This window comes from Cherax quadricarinatus, chromosome 68, assembly GCF_038502225.1.
Source record: "Cherax quadricarinatus isolate ZL_2023a chromosome 68, ASM3850222v1, whole genome shotgun sequence".
NCBI classification, from domain to species: domain Eukaryota; kingdom Metazoa; phylum Arthropoda; class Malacostraca; order Decapoda; family Parastacidae; genus Cherax; species Cherax quadricarinatus.
Genome location: NC_091359.1, coordinates 9721502 through 9736501, shown reverse-complemented (window position 1 = coordinate 9736501; position 15000 = coordinate 9721502). Strand labels below are relative to the sequence as shown.

General features: G+C 37.3%; 1 protein-coding gene across 3 annotated transcripts in view; it reads left to right on the top strand.

Annotated features, from left to right (window-relative positions):
• Positions 1 to 15000, top strand: part of LOC128697766 (pleckstrin homology domain-containing family G member 5) — a 1323529-nt gene that overhangs the window by 175346 nt on the left and 1133183 nt on the right. Inside the window, exon 2 of one of the 3 annotated variants that reach the window (XM_070099661.1) lies at positions 9348 to 9756. The exons of the other annotated variants lie outside the window; for them this stretch is intronic. Coding sequence (XP_069955762.1) covers positions 9654 to 9756 — 103 coding nt within the window. The 5' untranslated portion in view covers positions 9348 to 9653. The remainder of the gene's footprint in view (positions 1 to 9347; positions 9757 to 15000) is intronic. 3 annotated transcript variants of the gene reach the window in all.

Genomic DNA, 15000 nt, shown 5'->3' with positions numbered 1-15000 from the left:
GCAGACGAGAGACCCAACTGATATATACCTGAATAGCATTCATATTATTGATATACATGTGAATATTATACACATACACGATAAAGATGATACACATACTAAATACACAATAGACATCCACTTTTTAGAAGGACATTATTTCCATCTGTAGTGATTAAAGTAGAAGACTAGTCGTGTTTACCCCCAGGGTTCACAAAAGATAAATGAGCCAAGTTCATTGAGTGTTCAGATAATAGATTTTTTAACAATAATCCACAAACAACTTTAATTTTCGTGAGGAAAGATTTATTTACGGAGAGGAATCATAACGGATATCAATGTCATGAGACGGAAATGACCCAGTAAAATACAAGAGGTTTCAGAGTGTTTGAATCCTTACCTCACTGGCTTATGAGCCTCAATACAAACACATACGAACATGTTCGGTGAAGACATCTGTAAACGTATTCCCTGGGGCAGTTTACTACTACTATTGGCTAAGTGATTAAATCCTTTGATTAGAATAGTGTTGGTGACTGAGGTACTGAGGGTGTCTAGGACTCTGAAGCGCAGATCTTGCATCCGGGGTCAGGCACGGATGAATTTAGCGTCGATTGTTGAAGTTCGTTATGTTGGCCATTTGGGAGCCTTTATGTGCATTTCTGCGTGGTGTTGTAAACCAGTGACGAGAACATGAAGCCAAGAGTTTGTCGAGCTGTACTTTACCATGAGCCAGGCTGTGGTGTACTTGCTTATTTTTGCTTGTGAGGGCTGGAACCTCAGCTCCTGGGTCCTGCCTTTCAGCTTTCGATTCACTGGTATATTTAGTTTCTAACCTCATGGGTTTTATCATGTCTAAACCTTTATTCTGTACTTGGGGTTCTGTTTACTACCTCTGTAGTCGGTTTCACTTCCTCAGTGCCCTTTTACAGAAGAATATGTTGTCATATTTCTTTCGCTCTTTTCGTTTCTGTCTTCTTTCGTTCTGATATCTTTACTCCGTCTCTACTTTGTCAATGAACATTTTGTATATTCTGAGCCATAGTGTTCCTCTTAAATTATTTTTTTTTAACCCAAGGACCTATATAGTAGAAAATCTTGGGAATTTTTAGTTTTTATACATACCTGACTAGGTAGGAACTCTACGTTGATGATGCGAACACGAAAATTGTTCCGATGTTCCTGGAGTATAAGGTTCTCATTGCTTTCCTGTTTGGGATGATAAGTTTTTACATAAAGTATGTTACCTTTGCATATACATAAGAACACTGCTATGGTATGCGATTTATATGCCCCTTTCTTGACGCCTGGACTGATTATTATTCTATTTTATGTAGTCATTACTTCAAATTTTTAGGGAATTAGCTTCAACGGCCAATTTTCGAACCATTCCAGCAGTTTTTAGCAGGCTTCCTGCTGTTTCTTGTAGTCGTTATACTTTTTTTGTTGTCTTCATTAGCTGTGCGTCATCTACAAAAAAAATTGAACATCAATTAATCCTCCTCCTTTACACTCTTAAGAAGAGGTCTTAGGGTCCGATATATTTTCCCTGCTTTGAATTGACTTCATTCACTGTCTTTTTTTTCCAGGTATTCTTTTATCCACTAAAGCACTTTGCCTATTACTCAGCATTATAAGTACATATATACGTACCTGTTAATTTAACCATTTATCGCTCGCTGTTTTTGTTTTCCTTCCACAGACCCTAAAATTCGATTAGGTTTGGTAGGCAGGATCTGCCATCTCTAAACCCACGCTGGTGAGTCGTTAAAATATCCTATTCTTTGAGACTTTTGTATATATCTTAATTATAATCGTTTCCACCTTACATGATGTTCGATCTCAGACTTGGCTAGATTGATGGCTTGCTCAGTCAGACTTTTGGTGCTCGCGGCACGTAGTTCATTGTAGGTACCAGACCCCAGCAGATCAGGAATGTTTCAGAAAATTTGTCAAGTTCCCTCTTATAAACAGGTAAAGCTCTGGTTGATAATTCCCCGGATATTTCAAGTTAAGTGTTAAAAAAGTTTGGCCAGTTGATGCTTATTGAGTTTTTGCTTTAGGATACTTTTCAATAGGAATATTTTTCATCGTGTGATGTACCTCCATCTCTCGATAAAGCAGTCCTAGTGTGAATATTTAAAACTGGTGCCTCCAGTATTTTTTAGATGTAAATTATGATATATTTTCTTTACGTTGATGAACGTCAGATGCTCCGAATACGTTAGACATTTCAATGAGTAAAAGTTCCCTTTACGTTTTCCAGATTTACCGTTTTGCCTGTCTTAAATAGTTATGTGGATGTAAGAGTATTATCCTTCTCTAGAGAGCATAAGGGCTTTAAAGCACTCATTGGCTTAGGATCTCTTGTTTTGAAGGTTCTTGTAATCCAGCTTATCATTTTCCCAGCAGATGTGATAGCAACACTTAACGAGGTCCGTTAGGGAGAGATAGTTGTTAGCTCTGATTCGTTTTATTCTAAAGTAGAAGAGAAGGGAAAAAACCTATTTCGTTCTCTCTCTCTCTCTCTCTCTCTCTCTCTCTCTCTCTCTCTCTCTCTCTCTCTCTCTCTCTCTCTCTCTCTCTCTCTCTCTCTCTCTCTCTCTCTCTCTCTCTCTCTCTTTATCTATCTATCTCTCTCCGTCCCTCTTCTTAGTTTCTTATGGCGAGCCTGATTTTACTGCTTATATCTCCTTGTATTTTTTATGTTAGTGTTCGTATAATTCATTATTTTATGACGCTACTATATTGCAGTAAGTTTTTATGCGCTCTGCTATTGCCATTACATCTAGAAGCATATCTTAACAACGTGTTAATGTCTATTACTTTTATTAGATATTAAATCATCTGTTTTTTGTAGTTACATTTTCTAAATGTAACTACATATTATTATGCTGATAATATTTAAAATTTTGATTGAAAAAATTTGATTATCGTACATATTGAATGAAGATATTAAAAATCTACTTTTTTGTAGTTACATTTAGATTACTTTTGTTTATAAAGTTTAAAATTTAGCGACTTGGCTAGCTTTAATACTGATTTAGCTCCCGTACTGTAATGCTTGACGAGAATTAAGAAGACCATGACATGGGTTCATAGAAATTTCCAGATAATTTTTCTAGTACAGTACCTCATTACCGGACGTAGCTGGTAGGACTTCTCTCATGATGAGTAAAACGCACGTGCAACTGTTATAATAATGATAATAATAATAATAATAATAATAATATCTTTATTTACTACTAGTACATGTAGAAGGTATACAAGCCTAGCTGACATCATGTGGTAGTAGATGAAACGTAGTCATTTAATTCATTTGCATCAGTACGTTCGTTATACACTTAGCGAAGACGGGTCGAAACGCTGTCTAAAGTTTTCTCTCCAAAGTGTGGATTATTTGTGAATGTCCTAGTCATGGTTGTTTTGTCGGGTTGCCTTGAACGTTGCGTGTGAAATTGAACAGGAGTCGCAGGGGTGTGGGCATTGCCTCGAAACCTATTCTTAATTAGAAAAATTCCTCTGCTTCATGCCCCCTCCTCTTTTTCTTCCTCCTCTTTCTCTATTCCTGTGCTTCTTTATTTTATGTCTCTTCCCATTTTTCCCTTTTACTACTCCCCTTCCATCTCTTTTCTCTACAAAGCAACGTTTTTCTTGCTGAATAAGGCAGGCGAAAATTTGTGTATGCAATAATTTCGCAAAAATAATTCTGAATCTTAGGAAAAAATATATTTCATTGTGTTTGTTTATTATTAAATTATTGTAAACTTATCTAAAATATATTTAGTTGGATTAGGCTAAATTAAATTGCGCTTTTTATAATAAGGTTAGGTAAGTTTTCTAAGGTTCTTTTGGTACAAAATTATTAATTTTTACATTAACATAAATGAAAAAATATATCTTTAAACGTATAAGAGAAAATTTTAGGACTTAATTTTAAATGAGTTCTTGCTAATTGACTAATTTTACCTATATATATATATATATATATATATATATATATATATATATATATATATATATATATATATATATATATATATATATATATATATATATATATATATATATATATTGTTTACCAAGTGCATGAAGATAATTCGTAATATCAATAGAGTTAACAAAAGCTAGTAATGTCGTTTATTAAAAGACTCTTGTATAACTTTTTTCTCAGGCGAATCGCTTCCATCTCATCATGTGTTAGTGTGAGAAGATTGATTCCAACATGAACGTTTGTAGTTAAAATTGTTATTAATGTTGAAATAAACAAAATATACTCCTAAAAAAGAAATAATGACTTTGAATCTGGATACAAGAGATTACTGAAGATACACAATCATTACGGAAGAAAATATGCAAAGTAAGCTTATAGCTGGACAGTGTTTCTCTCTGCGTTGATAAAATTCAACATAGAGCGAAACATCACAACAAAAGCATGCTATGCACCTGTTTAGATCTGTTATTATTAGTGATGAGACGATACTAAGTTTTTGCCGATATCGATACTAAGTTTTTGCCGATATCGATACTAAGTTTTTGCCGATATCGATACTAAATTTTAGGCCGCAACCGTTGCCGATACCATCAGAATTAGCCGATGCCCACCGATACTGATACTTTGGCATACCCGTAGTTATTCTTACACTGAAGGTAAAGGGCTAACCCATAGGGGTCATACAGCGTCAGGGAAATAAGCAGTCAGATTCGGTACAAGGAGATGGAGTGTACTTTCAGTTCTTTGGATCAAGAACTCTTGACCAGTATCAAGGCACCTCCTGTTTGGATATGTTTCTTAATATGATCAAAGTACGCTTGATTAAAGACAAAATTAAATTCGCTGACCTGTGAGATATTGGTTGGTTGTTATATTGTGGTGTAAATATATGCCGGTCATCGCTTTAATTAACCGGCCGCAGTGCACAAGTCAGTGCGGTGATCACTCACACGTAAAATTAGATGTTTTAGACCGGATCATTGGAAGCACACGCACGCACTCACATGCACGTACACGCACACACACTGGTCGGTCTGTCTGTCTGACTCACAGAATCTTTCACGAACACTCACAAGACACACAAAGATAAACTGAATGATCGTGCACATTTTATAAATTATATTATTGTATATGCACCCAGAGAAGCTCTTATTTTAAAGGAGATAAAACATGTGAGGGAAATGTTTACAATACAGTATTAACAGTATATTTCAGGATTATTTCTTATAAATTTCACCCGTTCGTATTTTCTTAACATATCTCTGACCACCCAGCCAGAATGTTTGTCCACTTAAACACTTCCCTGACTTAAAAGCAAGTATATTAGTCAACTCAAACACATGCTGGGATGCTAGTCCACTAAGACGTCTTAATTGTCAGTCTAGGATACTAGTCTACTAAGACATCTGTTTGTCAGGCTAGGATGTTAGTCAACTCGGGTCATTCAATTCCTTGCTCCACAGACAGTCTGCATCGTGTTCACTCCCTAATCAAGATAATGTTAACCACGGATAACGTTACAGTGCTCTGTATTTTCACCTTAATGTGACATGGACATTTTATATCCCTGTGCCACTCTTTGCATATTTATTATTCCAAGAGAGTGGTTGTCTTTGAATAGTTCAAGGAATTTATGTTCAGGTTTCAACCTTGTTGGAATTAAAACAACAGTATAGCATGTGCGTTAACAGTATTCCCACTGTTTACGCCCACTGTTTTGAGAAGGAGCTTCCCTCATGTTTAACAGTGGTGTCACAGTAATGGACGTGTTGATAGAGCGATATCAGGCTAAGAGATGAAACTTTCTCCATCTACCCAAGGCTGTATGACCCAATAGATCGTCACTTCTTTTATATTTCTACTATTAATTCTGTGACCACTACTACCACTTTTTTCTTTCCCTCTTTCTCCCGTAGCGTTTTCTAGCCTTCATTACGTTTCTCGCCCCATTTGCAACTTGACAATGGTCTAGGACGCACCCATACGTCGTCATATGGTTCCTCTGCTAAGTGCAGGTTTTTGGTTAATTGTTCCAGCCACTGCATTGTGACTTTTTTGTTCTTAATTTCAAATATGTTTTCAGCAACTAATATTAAAAAAAATGTGTTAAACCCTCGCCAATCATACAGTTTTTCAGTCACTAGTGAGTCAGGGGGCTGGTTGGCCCTACCTGCCACCTCACCCAACCATCCTCGAACCCTAATTAAGGATATCCTACCGAGCGGAACACCTACACCGCTCATACCTTTCAAAGCCTTTAATTAATTGCTTCTCGCCTCGTGAAATCCGTAACACAGGAGGAGTTACGAGACAAGAGAAGAGTAGTGAGCAGTGGACACCTGACCAACCTCACCAGACTAGCCCGAGGGGAGTGGGAAGCGGTGAAGAGAGAAATATTTTGTCCTTGTGAATGACAGGTTGATGTTGACACAAGTGACGCCAGTTGGTTAGCAAGAGGGCATTTTAATAAACCTTTTGAAGTTACTTTCCTATATTATTAATGCTCTAAGACACTGCTTTGGCCTATTAAAGGAGTTAGACATAGAGTGCAAAACCAATAGAGGTCACATTGACTCGGTATATCCAACGCTAAATGTACATAATATACTATGCATACCCATAACATTTATGTGCCCTCAAAACTATTTAAAAGAATCACATATGTTTGTAAAACCATTTGTAGATATTCCTAAATAGTGGAAAAATTAACTTATGGAAAATGGATAAATTCAATAGCCTTACTTAAGGGAAATGGAAAAATGAAAAAAAAAAAATAACTAGGAAAAAGGGGAGTTTTGATAACATATGAAATCGAAAGACCTTTATTACAGTGATGAAGAAACGAATAAATATTTACCTAAGGCAATAGAAGATAAACAAGGCTAATTAAATATAAAATAGTCGTCAACTCAGAGGAGTTACAATAACACATCTCTGATCTAAGTCCTACACTGAAGATAAAGGAAACAGATTACGGATCTTAAAATCTTAAAATCATACGAGTCCTCAGAGACGAGGAAGTACAGTCGACAATCCTCGAGGCGTCTCATAAGCTGAGATGAGTCGAGCTGCCATCTGGAGGAGTATGTCTTGTCCTTGAAGGAATCGAGACGAGAACTGACGGATGGTAGGGGAATTTAACGGGTTGCAACTTTGCTCGGTGCATGTACTGCACCACTGTTCAAGTTCATACATTCCCATGACTTCATCAGTACCTCCTCAACTGAGTTGGGCCGAAAGTTAAGTTTATTGCTCAGGTCAGGTCGCCATCTCGGCTGACCAAGCCAGAGAAATAAGGATTGAGAAAAGAAGCAAAGCCCTTTTACTTGGAGGTAAAGAAATTAGAAAACAATATATTTAGAAAATCTCGGACTACTACAACGGGGCTTTCTAATGCAAAGAAATCATAGTAATCCTTATCACCGTGAAATATGTACAACAAAGTTACCCAAGACTAGATGTGGCAGCTGTAGGTGAAATAATTCATATCTCACCACCACTGTAGACAGAAAATATCAAAGAATAGGAATGCAACCCTCCAGAACGGAGGAAGCAGACGTTAAGTGAGAACACCTAGAAAAATTTAAAGTAACTCGCCTCTGCAGATGGCGTGCCTTCCTTGTGGTCCCTCAAGGGGAAGTAAAAATCTAACAACCATTACACTGATCACACACAACATTGATTTAAAATTATTCTTTCCTTTTTCTGTACTCATTATGGAGATAAGGATACATTAGAGTTTTGCAAGGCGTCTCGCCGAGAGGGTCATCCCTAGATGCACACTTAAACATATAATACCAGTGAAGTTTAGTGAAGCGTGGCGAAGCCTCGTCAGACAAAGGTCTCCCCGTAGCTTTCTTAGCTTCGCTTAGCCTAGTTTTTTACTTATGTTTATAGCCCTTCAAGGGCGGTGTCTTAATGCCAGTGAAGGGCTCATGATCCACGTATTCTATCAGAATTGCAATCACTTCTGATAGAAGATTTGGTTGAAAACAGAAGGGACCTCTAGTTCCCTGCTAAAGTATGATACTTTTCACCTAGCAGTAAATAGGTACTTGAGTGTTATTCACCTGTTGTGCGTCATATTCTGGCGAGCTGGGTAGGCTTTTGAAATGAGCTAAGGTAAAATAATAGCTCTTTGCCTGTAAATTTAATTATGTAAAAAATATCTGGAAGCCTCACATTTTCTGCGGCTACCATAAATAAACTATACCACGGATGGGGATAGAACCCGCGATCAGAGAGTCTCAGAACTCCAGACCGTCGCATTAAAAAATTATTAAGATCTATGAAATTTCCATGTTTAAGATACTGCAATTCAGAGATAAGTTGACATCAGGAAAACATCACTTGGTTCAGAGATCCGACAAAAGCCAACCACTTGCGTGTACTGTCTACTAACATGAATGGTGGGGTAGCCGTTGGCCCTGTGGCGGCACTGCACCACTTGACCTTACACCTAAATTTGATTAATTAGCTTCTGACTGGCAAAACTGCAACTTTATCACTTCTGCTTTCATGATTCCTGCTCTCAGGAACATGCAAGTTATGTATATACTCCCTCTTAGTATAGAGCCTTGTGATACCGGCGCCATCGTGCTTTCCCACCGGTTGTGTTACTTTCATATCCAGGAATAGATCTCTAGGATGTCTCATTTTATTTTAAATTTGACAGTCACGTGTCACAAACTACTATATGTCTTATCTGACACTGTTAGTCCCCACCCAATCAGAAGTCTTTAAGGTTATCTTCTGAACAGTAATCATTGCTCTTACAACTGTATCGTCTACCTGTTAAAATCATTAGGCTACTTTGCATTATTTATGGTCTAACTTTAAACACTCCTGGCTAACCTGACCGCATGGTTTGCTTTTGCCCAGAAAACAGCGCCAAATGCCTAGATACGTACATTGCTTCTGTAATAGATTGAGCTGATCATTGAGGCTGATGCTTGGGCAACGATACATAGCACCGTGATAACATTCACACTGGTCTTCTTTAACCGTGTAATTTAAATGTTTTGAAATCATATTTTATATTCTCATTAATTCTTTATTATTCTACTCCTTTATTTTTCCGTTTTCCGTTGTAGTTGTTCCGCATAATTTTTCATCTCCTTTGTTTGTACCTCCTCTGTCTCCTGCTCTTTTTCCTCCTCCTTCTCTATCTCCTACTGTTATTACTGCTCTTTTTCTTTTACCCCTCCTTATCCTGACACCTAGAGTTATCAAAATTGTTTACGTAATAATTACTTTTAAAATTTCTGAAGAAATGCCAACAATATAATTTTATGTGATGTAAAATGGAAGATTGTGTTGAAAATTCGTATGTATAATATTAAAAATACATTCTTGTATTTTCTTATGAATGAAGTGTATCGAGACTATCTGTGTTAATACAGTATGCAAAAGTAGCGTTTTTTTGCATTATGTGTTAGCGTGCAAAAAATGTAGTGTTGGAAAATTATATATCAAAATGTAAATAATTACAAAGAAAGTGGTCTGATAAATAACCTAATTATTTTGAAAAAATTGCTAGTAATTAATATGTCCATGAAAAAGTGTAGTTGAAAAGATGGGTTCTCAGTGAAATGAAGAGAGTGGGAGAAAGAGAGAGAGCAATGAAGTGAGGAGGGAGAAGAGAGGATAATCTAGGAGGGAGGAAGAGGAGTGAAGCAAGATGGTGGTGGAGAGGAGCGTCAGTAATGTGGAAGGCAGCGTGGTAGTGATGGTACGAGGCAGCACCATGGTCGTCAGGAAGAAGAAGAGGCAGTGTGTCGGCGGTAAGTGCAGGCCACGTTGTATTGTATTTCATGAAGCGCTGAACCCGTCTGGTTTATTAAGCACAAGGCGTAGTGAAAGCTTGATCCACCGTTTGTTAATAGCTGCCCTGTCTCTGACCATTCAGGCTGTCGGTAATTGTTTACGACAGTGCAGGTCAGAGCAGTTCTGCGATCTTATGTTTTGAATCTTACATGTGATGCAGTTATGTAAACTTAAAAATTCTACAGCACAATGGTTAGGCTCAGTTCCTGCATGTTTTTGCGATATTGTAATAACAGTTGTAAACAATTCAAGGAACCGGCAGGAATTGAATCCATGGAAAGCCAGTACTAAAATTAGCAGACCAGTTTTGTACCTAATGTACCATTAGATTATTGGCGTGCTAGTTTTAGCAGTGGCTATTATGGTTTCGAATCCTGCCTATTCCTTAAACAAACACAAACATTACATAATACAGAAATGTACGTTACAACTGATCAAATGAAAGTTCTAGTCCACAAATGGTTCCAAATTCACACACCTCCTTATTTCAGCTTATTTCAACGTTTGGCCCTTGCCAAACGTTGAAATAAGCTGAAATAAGATAATAGATCTAAACTAATAAAATACATGCAGGGACTTAATGTTTAATTAATAATGTTTACCTTTAGTATTGTTATTGTAATACGAGTTACCAATCAGTTGAAATAATGTCCAGGCTATCGTTGTAATAACCCATATTATTTTCTTTATCAACTGCCACTTTTATTGTATTGTATGATACGACTTTTATTAATTTGTAGCACTGAGTGAGCTGGAGGATGGTGCCGTCATCGCCTGCACAATGCACGTAGCGAAACCATCAGGGTTAGGTCTGCAGCCTTTACACCAGCCGTTCCCTTACCCCTCATTGAGTGGAACAGTCTGCCTGGTAGGGTTTCTGAAGCTAAAACTTTGGGTAGTTTCAAATTTAGGTTGGATAAACACATGAGTGAGGGGTTGGATTTGAGTGGGACTTGCACATGAGTAAATTGAATTATCAAAGCTTGGGTAGCATTGGATAGCATTGAAAGTTGGGTTGGGCAAATATTCTGTTAGTGGGATGAATTGTGAAAGACCTGTCTAGTATGGGCCAACAGGCCTGCTGCAGTGTTCCTCCTTTCTTATGGTCTTATGTTCATTCGGAGGTCAGTTTGTGCTTTGCCGCCAACCAGGGAAGGGTAAGGAGCAGTTGCTCTTGTCTCCCTCAACATAGCTTCGCAAACAAAGAACTTACATGATGTCAGTTTTGAGAATTAGAATTTACGGGCATTTTAGTTTGTCTTGTTTATTTTATTTTCAGATAACCTTGATGGTCTATACTGTCATGTGTGTTGACTTAGGTTTTGGCAGTAATGTCTAGTGTAGACTCTCGTTTTAACTACATTGTTGACTTTGCCTTTTGTAGCAAGGTTCTTCACTCAGTTGTTCAGAATATTCATAACATATGCCAACAGTTAATCTATACACTGCCTTGTGTGAACTTTGCCTCTCACTGAGGTTGTCTGATGTAAACTCAGTTTCGGGAAGAGGTTTTCATCTGTAAGTTTATTCAGGTATACACAAGTACAGTTATATAGATTATCATACATAGCAGCATATGTGTAAAGTACCTAGGATAACCCAAAAAAGCCAGAGTGACTTATTTCCATTGGGGTCCCTAATAGAGAGTGAACTTAGTATTTGCCCAGTTCTGTGGGCTCAGTTTATGATAGGAATGACCGTCCTTTCACTGTCTTGTTGGTGTGACACATTGTAATGTGTGAACTTAGTTTTGACTTGATGGTACCTACATATACACTGTGTGCACTAGAGATCGTATGCTGGTGGTTGCATACCTTGATACTTGTACAGGTCGGAAGAGTTTTGTGTGATGAATCTTTTACATGGTTAGTGTATTACTTCATTTAGAATAGTTACCCATTTTAGGAAAGAAGTATATTTCAATGGCCAACAATTAATTTTTAACAGGTGTAATTATAGGTGGGTTGGATAGCCATCGCGACTCTGATTCCAGATCAGTTTTACATTTTTCCCCAGGACGTCTAGTTTGCTTGATGAGACTGATAGAATTTGAAATGTTATTGCTTAAATTATAATAAATCAAGGCAGTAACCATTCAGATCTGATCATTATCATAACGAATACTAGACATGCTAGTGGAAATCCAAAAATAGATTAGGAATCAGCTCCCTAAAAGCTATTCAGCTTACATATGTGAAAATCAATACAAAGAAGCACTAAGAAATGTGTTGAGGATTGATGGTGTGGTGCTTTGTATGTTTTTTTTTTTTTAATTTATTTTACATGTATGTTTTAGTGTATGTTTTAATGCTTTATTTTTTGTGGTTTACATTAATACGTGCATTATACTTTGAAAGTGTAAAAAATGGCGTTAAAAAAATCTATTATGTATGTGGCTCATTTGCAAATAAATCACAGCGGCGCACATTCACAATGGATTGTCGGATTTTTTTTTTTTTTTTTTGAAAAAGACGTAAATGAAACTAATTTGAGAAATCTTCAAACATAAGTGCCGCGAAATTGGAGTGGAATCTTTGTGGAACCCGGACCAGAAATGCTCTACATGACGAAACTCAATTTCTTACAATTAAAATCACCGTGGAATTTTCTCGGATAATCACAAGTTTCGTGCATGTCAAAATGGAGCTCAGATACAGCTCCATACATATAAAAATGGGATAGTGGATGCCTTTGAAATTAATTCTTTCAACATTTGAATGTAGTTTTCTTACCCGAAAACCTTGGCGCGTGAATGACGAGCAGAGGTAACATTACCATGAAGATATTCAGGCAGTGGAAAATCACTACCAAGGTTTGGGAAAGAAAGCATGCGGACAGAGTCATGCTGAAGGTTGTACTACCACATTCTATGAAAAGTTTACCAAATAAGATAATATTCGCAGCGTTTTTAACTTGTACATTTCTTTCTTGTATATAGTGTGTATAACGTTTATGAGAATTATACTAAATAAAAAATATATAAAGATGTAATGTTAACTAATATAATGAATGATGATAACTTAAATTGTGCTGAAGTCATCACCAGTCATATTTCGATAATGAGACATAATCGAAGAAACTCGACAGCAGATTTGTAATCAGCCTGCAAAACTGGGTACAAAAGTTTGTTTACATCTTCGATGAGAGAAAAAAGTTTGATTTTGTTTGTCAGTGAATCCTTACACACAACCACCTTTATTTCAGTAAAAAGTCTGTTCTTACATACGGCCGCGTTTCTTAAATCATTGAACTCTATCGTAACAGCCGGCTTCCTTTTCTTAAGCTAGGAAATCTATCTTTATAAAGCAGCTTTTCTCAGATAAGGAATTCTGTTCTTACATACGGATGCCTTTCTTTAGTAAAGGAAGTGCATCCTTACAAAATATCCCCTTTCCTCGCCTTTCGTTATTCCGATCCCAAACCAGGATTCCTTATCAGTCAGGCTGTTGGTACTATCAGCATACAGTTCAGCGTAGGCAACACAGCCCGGTTGATCATGATCTGACTAAGAATTTATCAAGGTCCCTCTTGAAGACAGCTAGGGGGGCTGTTGATAATTCCCCCCTCACACATGAAGGGAAGGGAAGGTGCTGAAAAGTGCTGGACCAAGCGCACTAAAGTTATCCTTTAATATACTCGTTGCATCTATGCTTTTCGAAGTGAGTTGCACAGTATGGCGAGTTTCTTGCTCTCATAGAAAGTAATTCCAGTGTGCAGATTTGTTATCAACTCTGCAGACTTTTCCCAGTACAGAGTGTGATGTATCTTTTTGCCTTATGTTTCAGTAAGTACAGTCTGATGGACTGTAGTCGATCCTAATAATGTTTATATGGTCTTTCGCTATGTACGGTTTTCTTTCGTTCTGGATTGTAATCTTTAATTTCTTACGTTTGTGTTTCTTTGTAAACAGTGGTCTTTCGTTAGGTTCGGTCCCCTGTCGTTAAGTACTGTCATCTTTAATTTCGTTAGGTCAGCTTCCTGTATGTTATCATGTATCATTAATACAAGCGTCTTTTCTCTCGATCACGCATCTATTTTGCTGCAACTTCTTTCCGTGACTTACAGCTGTCTTTCCCCGTTCATTAAGTACAATTACTTTCCTGTACACTTTATCTCCCGTTACGCACGCTACGGACTACCCTCTTCCTGGCATTACCTGAAGTTCACCTGTGTTCATCCGACGCAGGCTTTGTGCTCGCTTCGCTTCACAACATAATGTACCTTCTTCATTTGGATTTTTTTTTTAGGGGCGGGTGAATGATTTGCTTGTTAAATAAACATGTTTTCTTAACGGTGTACCGTATTGTATTGTTTAAATTTTGTATATACTACTTGGCAGATTTTTTTTTTTAAATCTTATTTTTCCTTAGATGCCATATGGTCACTATCTTGAACACTATGTGCTTAATGGTCCACTTATTGAGGAATATAGACATAGTATAATAACCTATGTTACATTGCAAGATATTAATGAAAATAAGATACCAGATATATTAAGCAAATTTTCTAAATTTTCTTGTAACAGATAAGTGAACTGTAGATATAAATCCAAATGTACTCATATTAACCCTTTTGGGGCCTAGTTCCTAGGTTTTATGTGTATCCACAGGATAATTTGGGGTGCACAATAAACTATCCACTTAGGTGGCAGAATAAAAAATCCTTAGATGTATTTGTATTTCGTTACATAGCTCACTCGTGAAAACATTCGATTCCCTGGCACTGAGAAATATTTGGACAAGTTTCCTCACACCCCAGATGCCTTTGCCCACCATGCTACAAAACTGGTACTTCTGTGTAAGTCCTGTAATGTCATATCCTGTGAGAGGAAACACTCCAGTCCTGTGTGTGTAAGACACTCCAGTGCCTGCTGGAAGTATTCTTGTATTGATAAAAGGTATTTTTGTACTGACGATCTTAATAAAAAGCCACTATCTCTCCCTGCCACTCTCCTCCCCAACCAGTGACCTCCGTTTTTAGAGTGAAACCTTGGAAGCTCTTTTAGCTGCTGAACACTTAATGGAATGAATAAGTAAAGTGTAATGGACACTTGTCATTGCTCAGTAATAGCTGGGATCCTCTTCTGCTGAAGAGGATCCCAGAAGGGGATCGAAATATACAGACCAATTTATCTAATGAGTTTCTGTCGCCATGTGGGTTATCACTGAGCAATGTATGGAATACTTGACGATATCCTCATT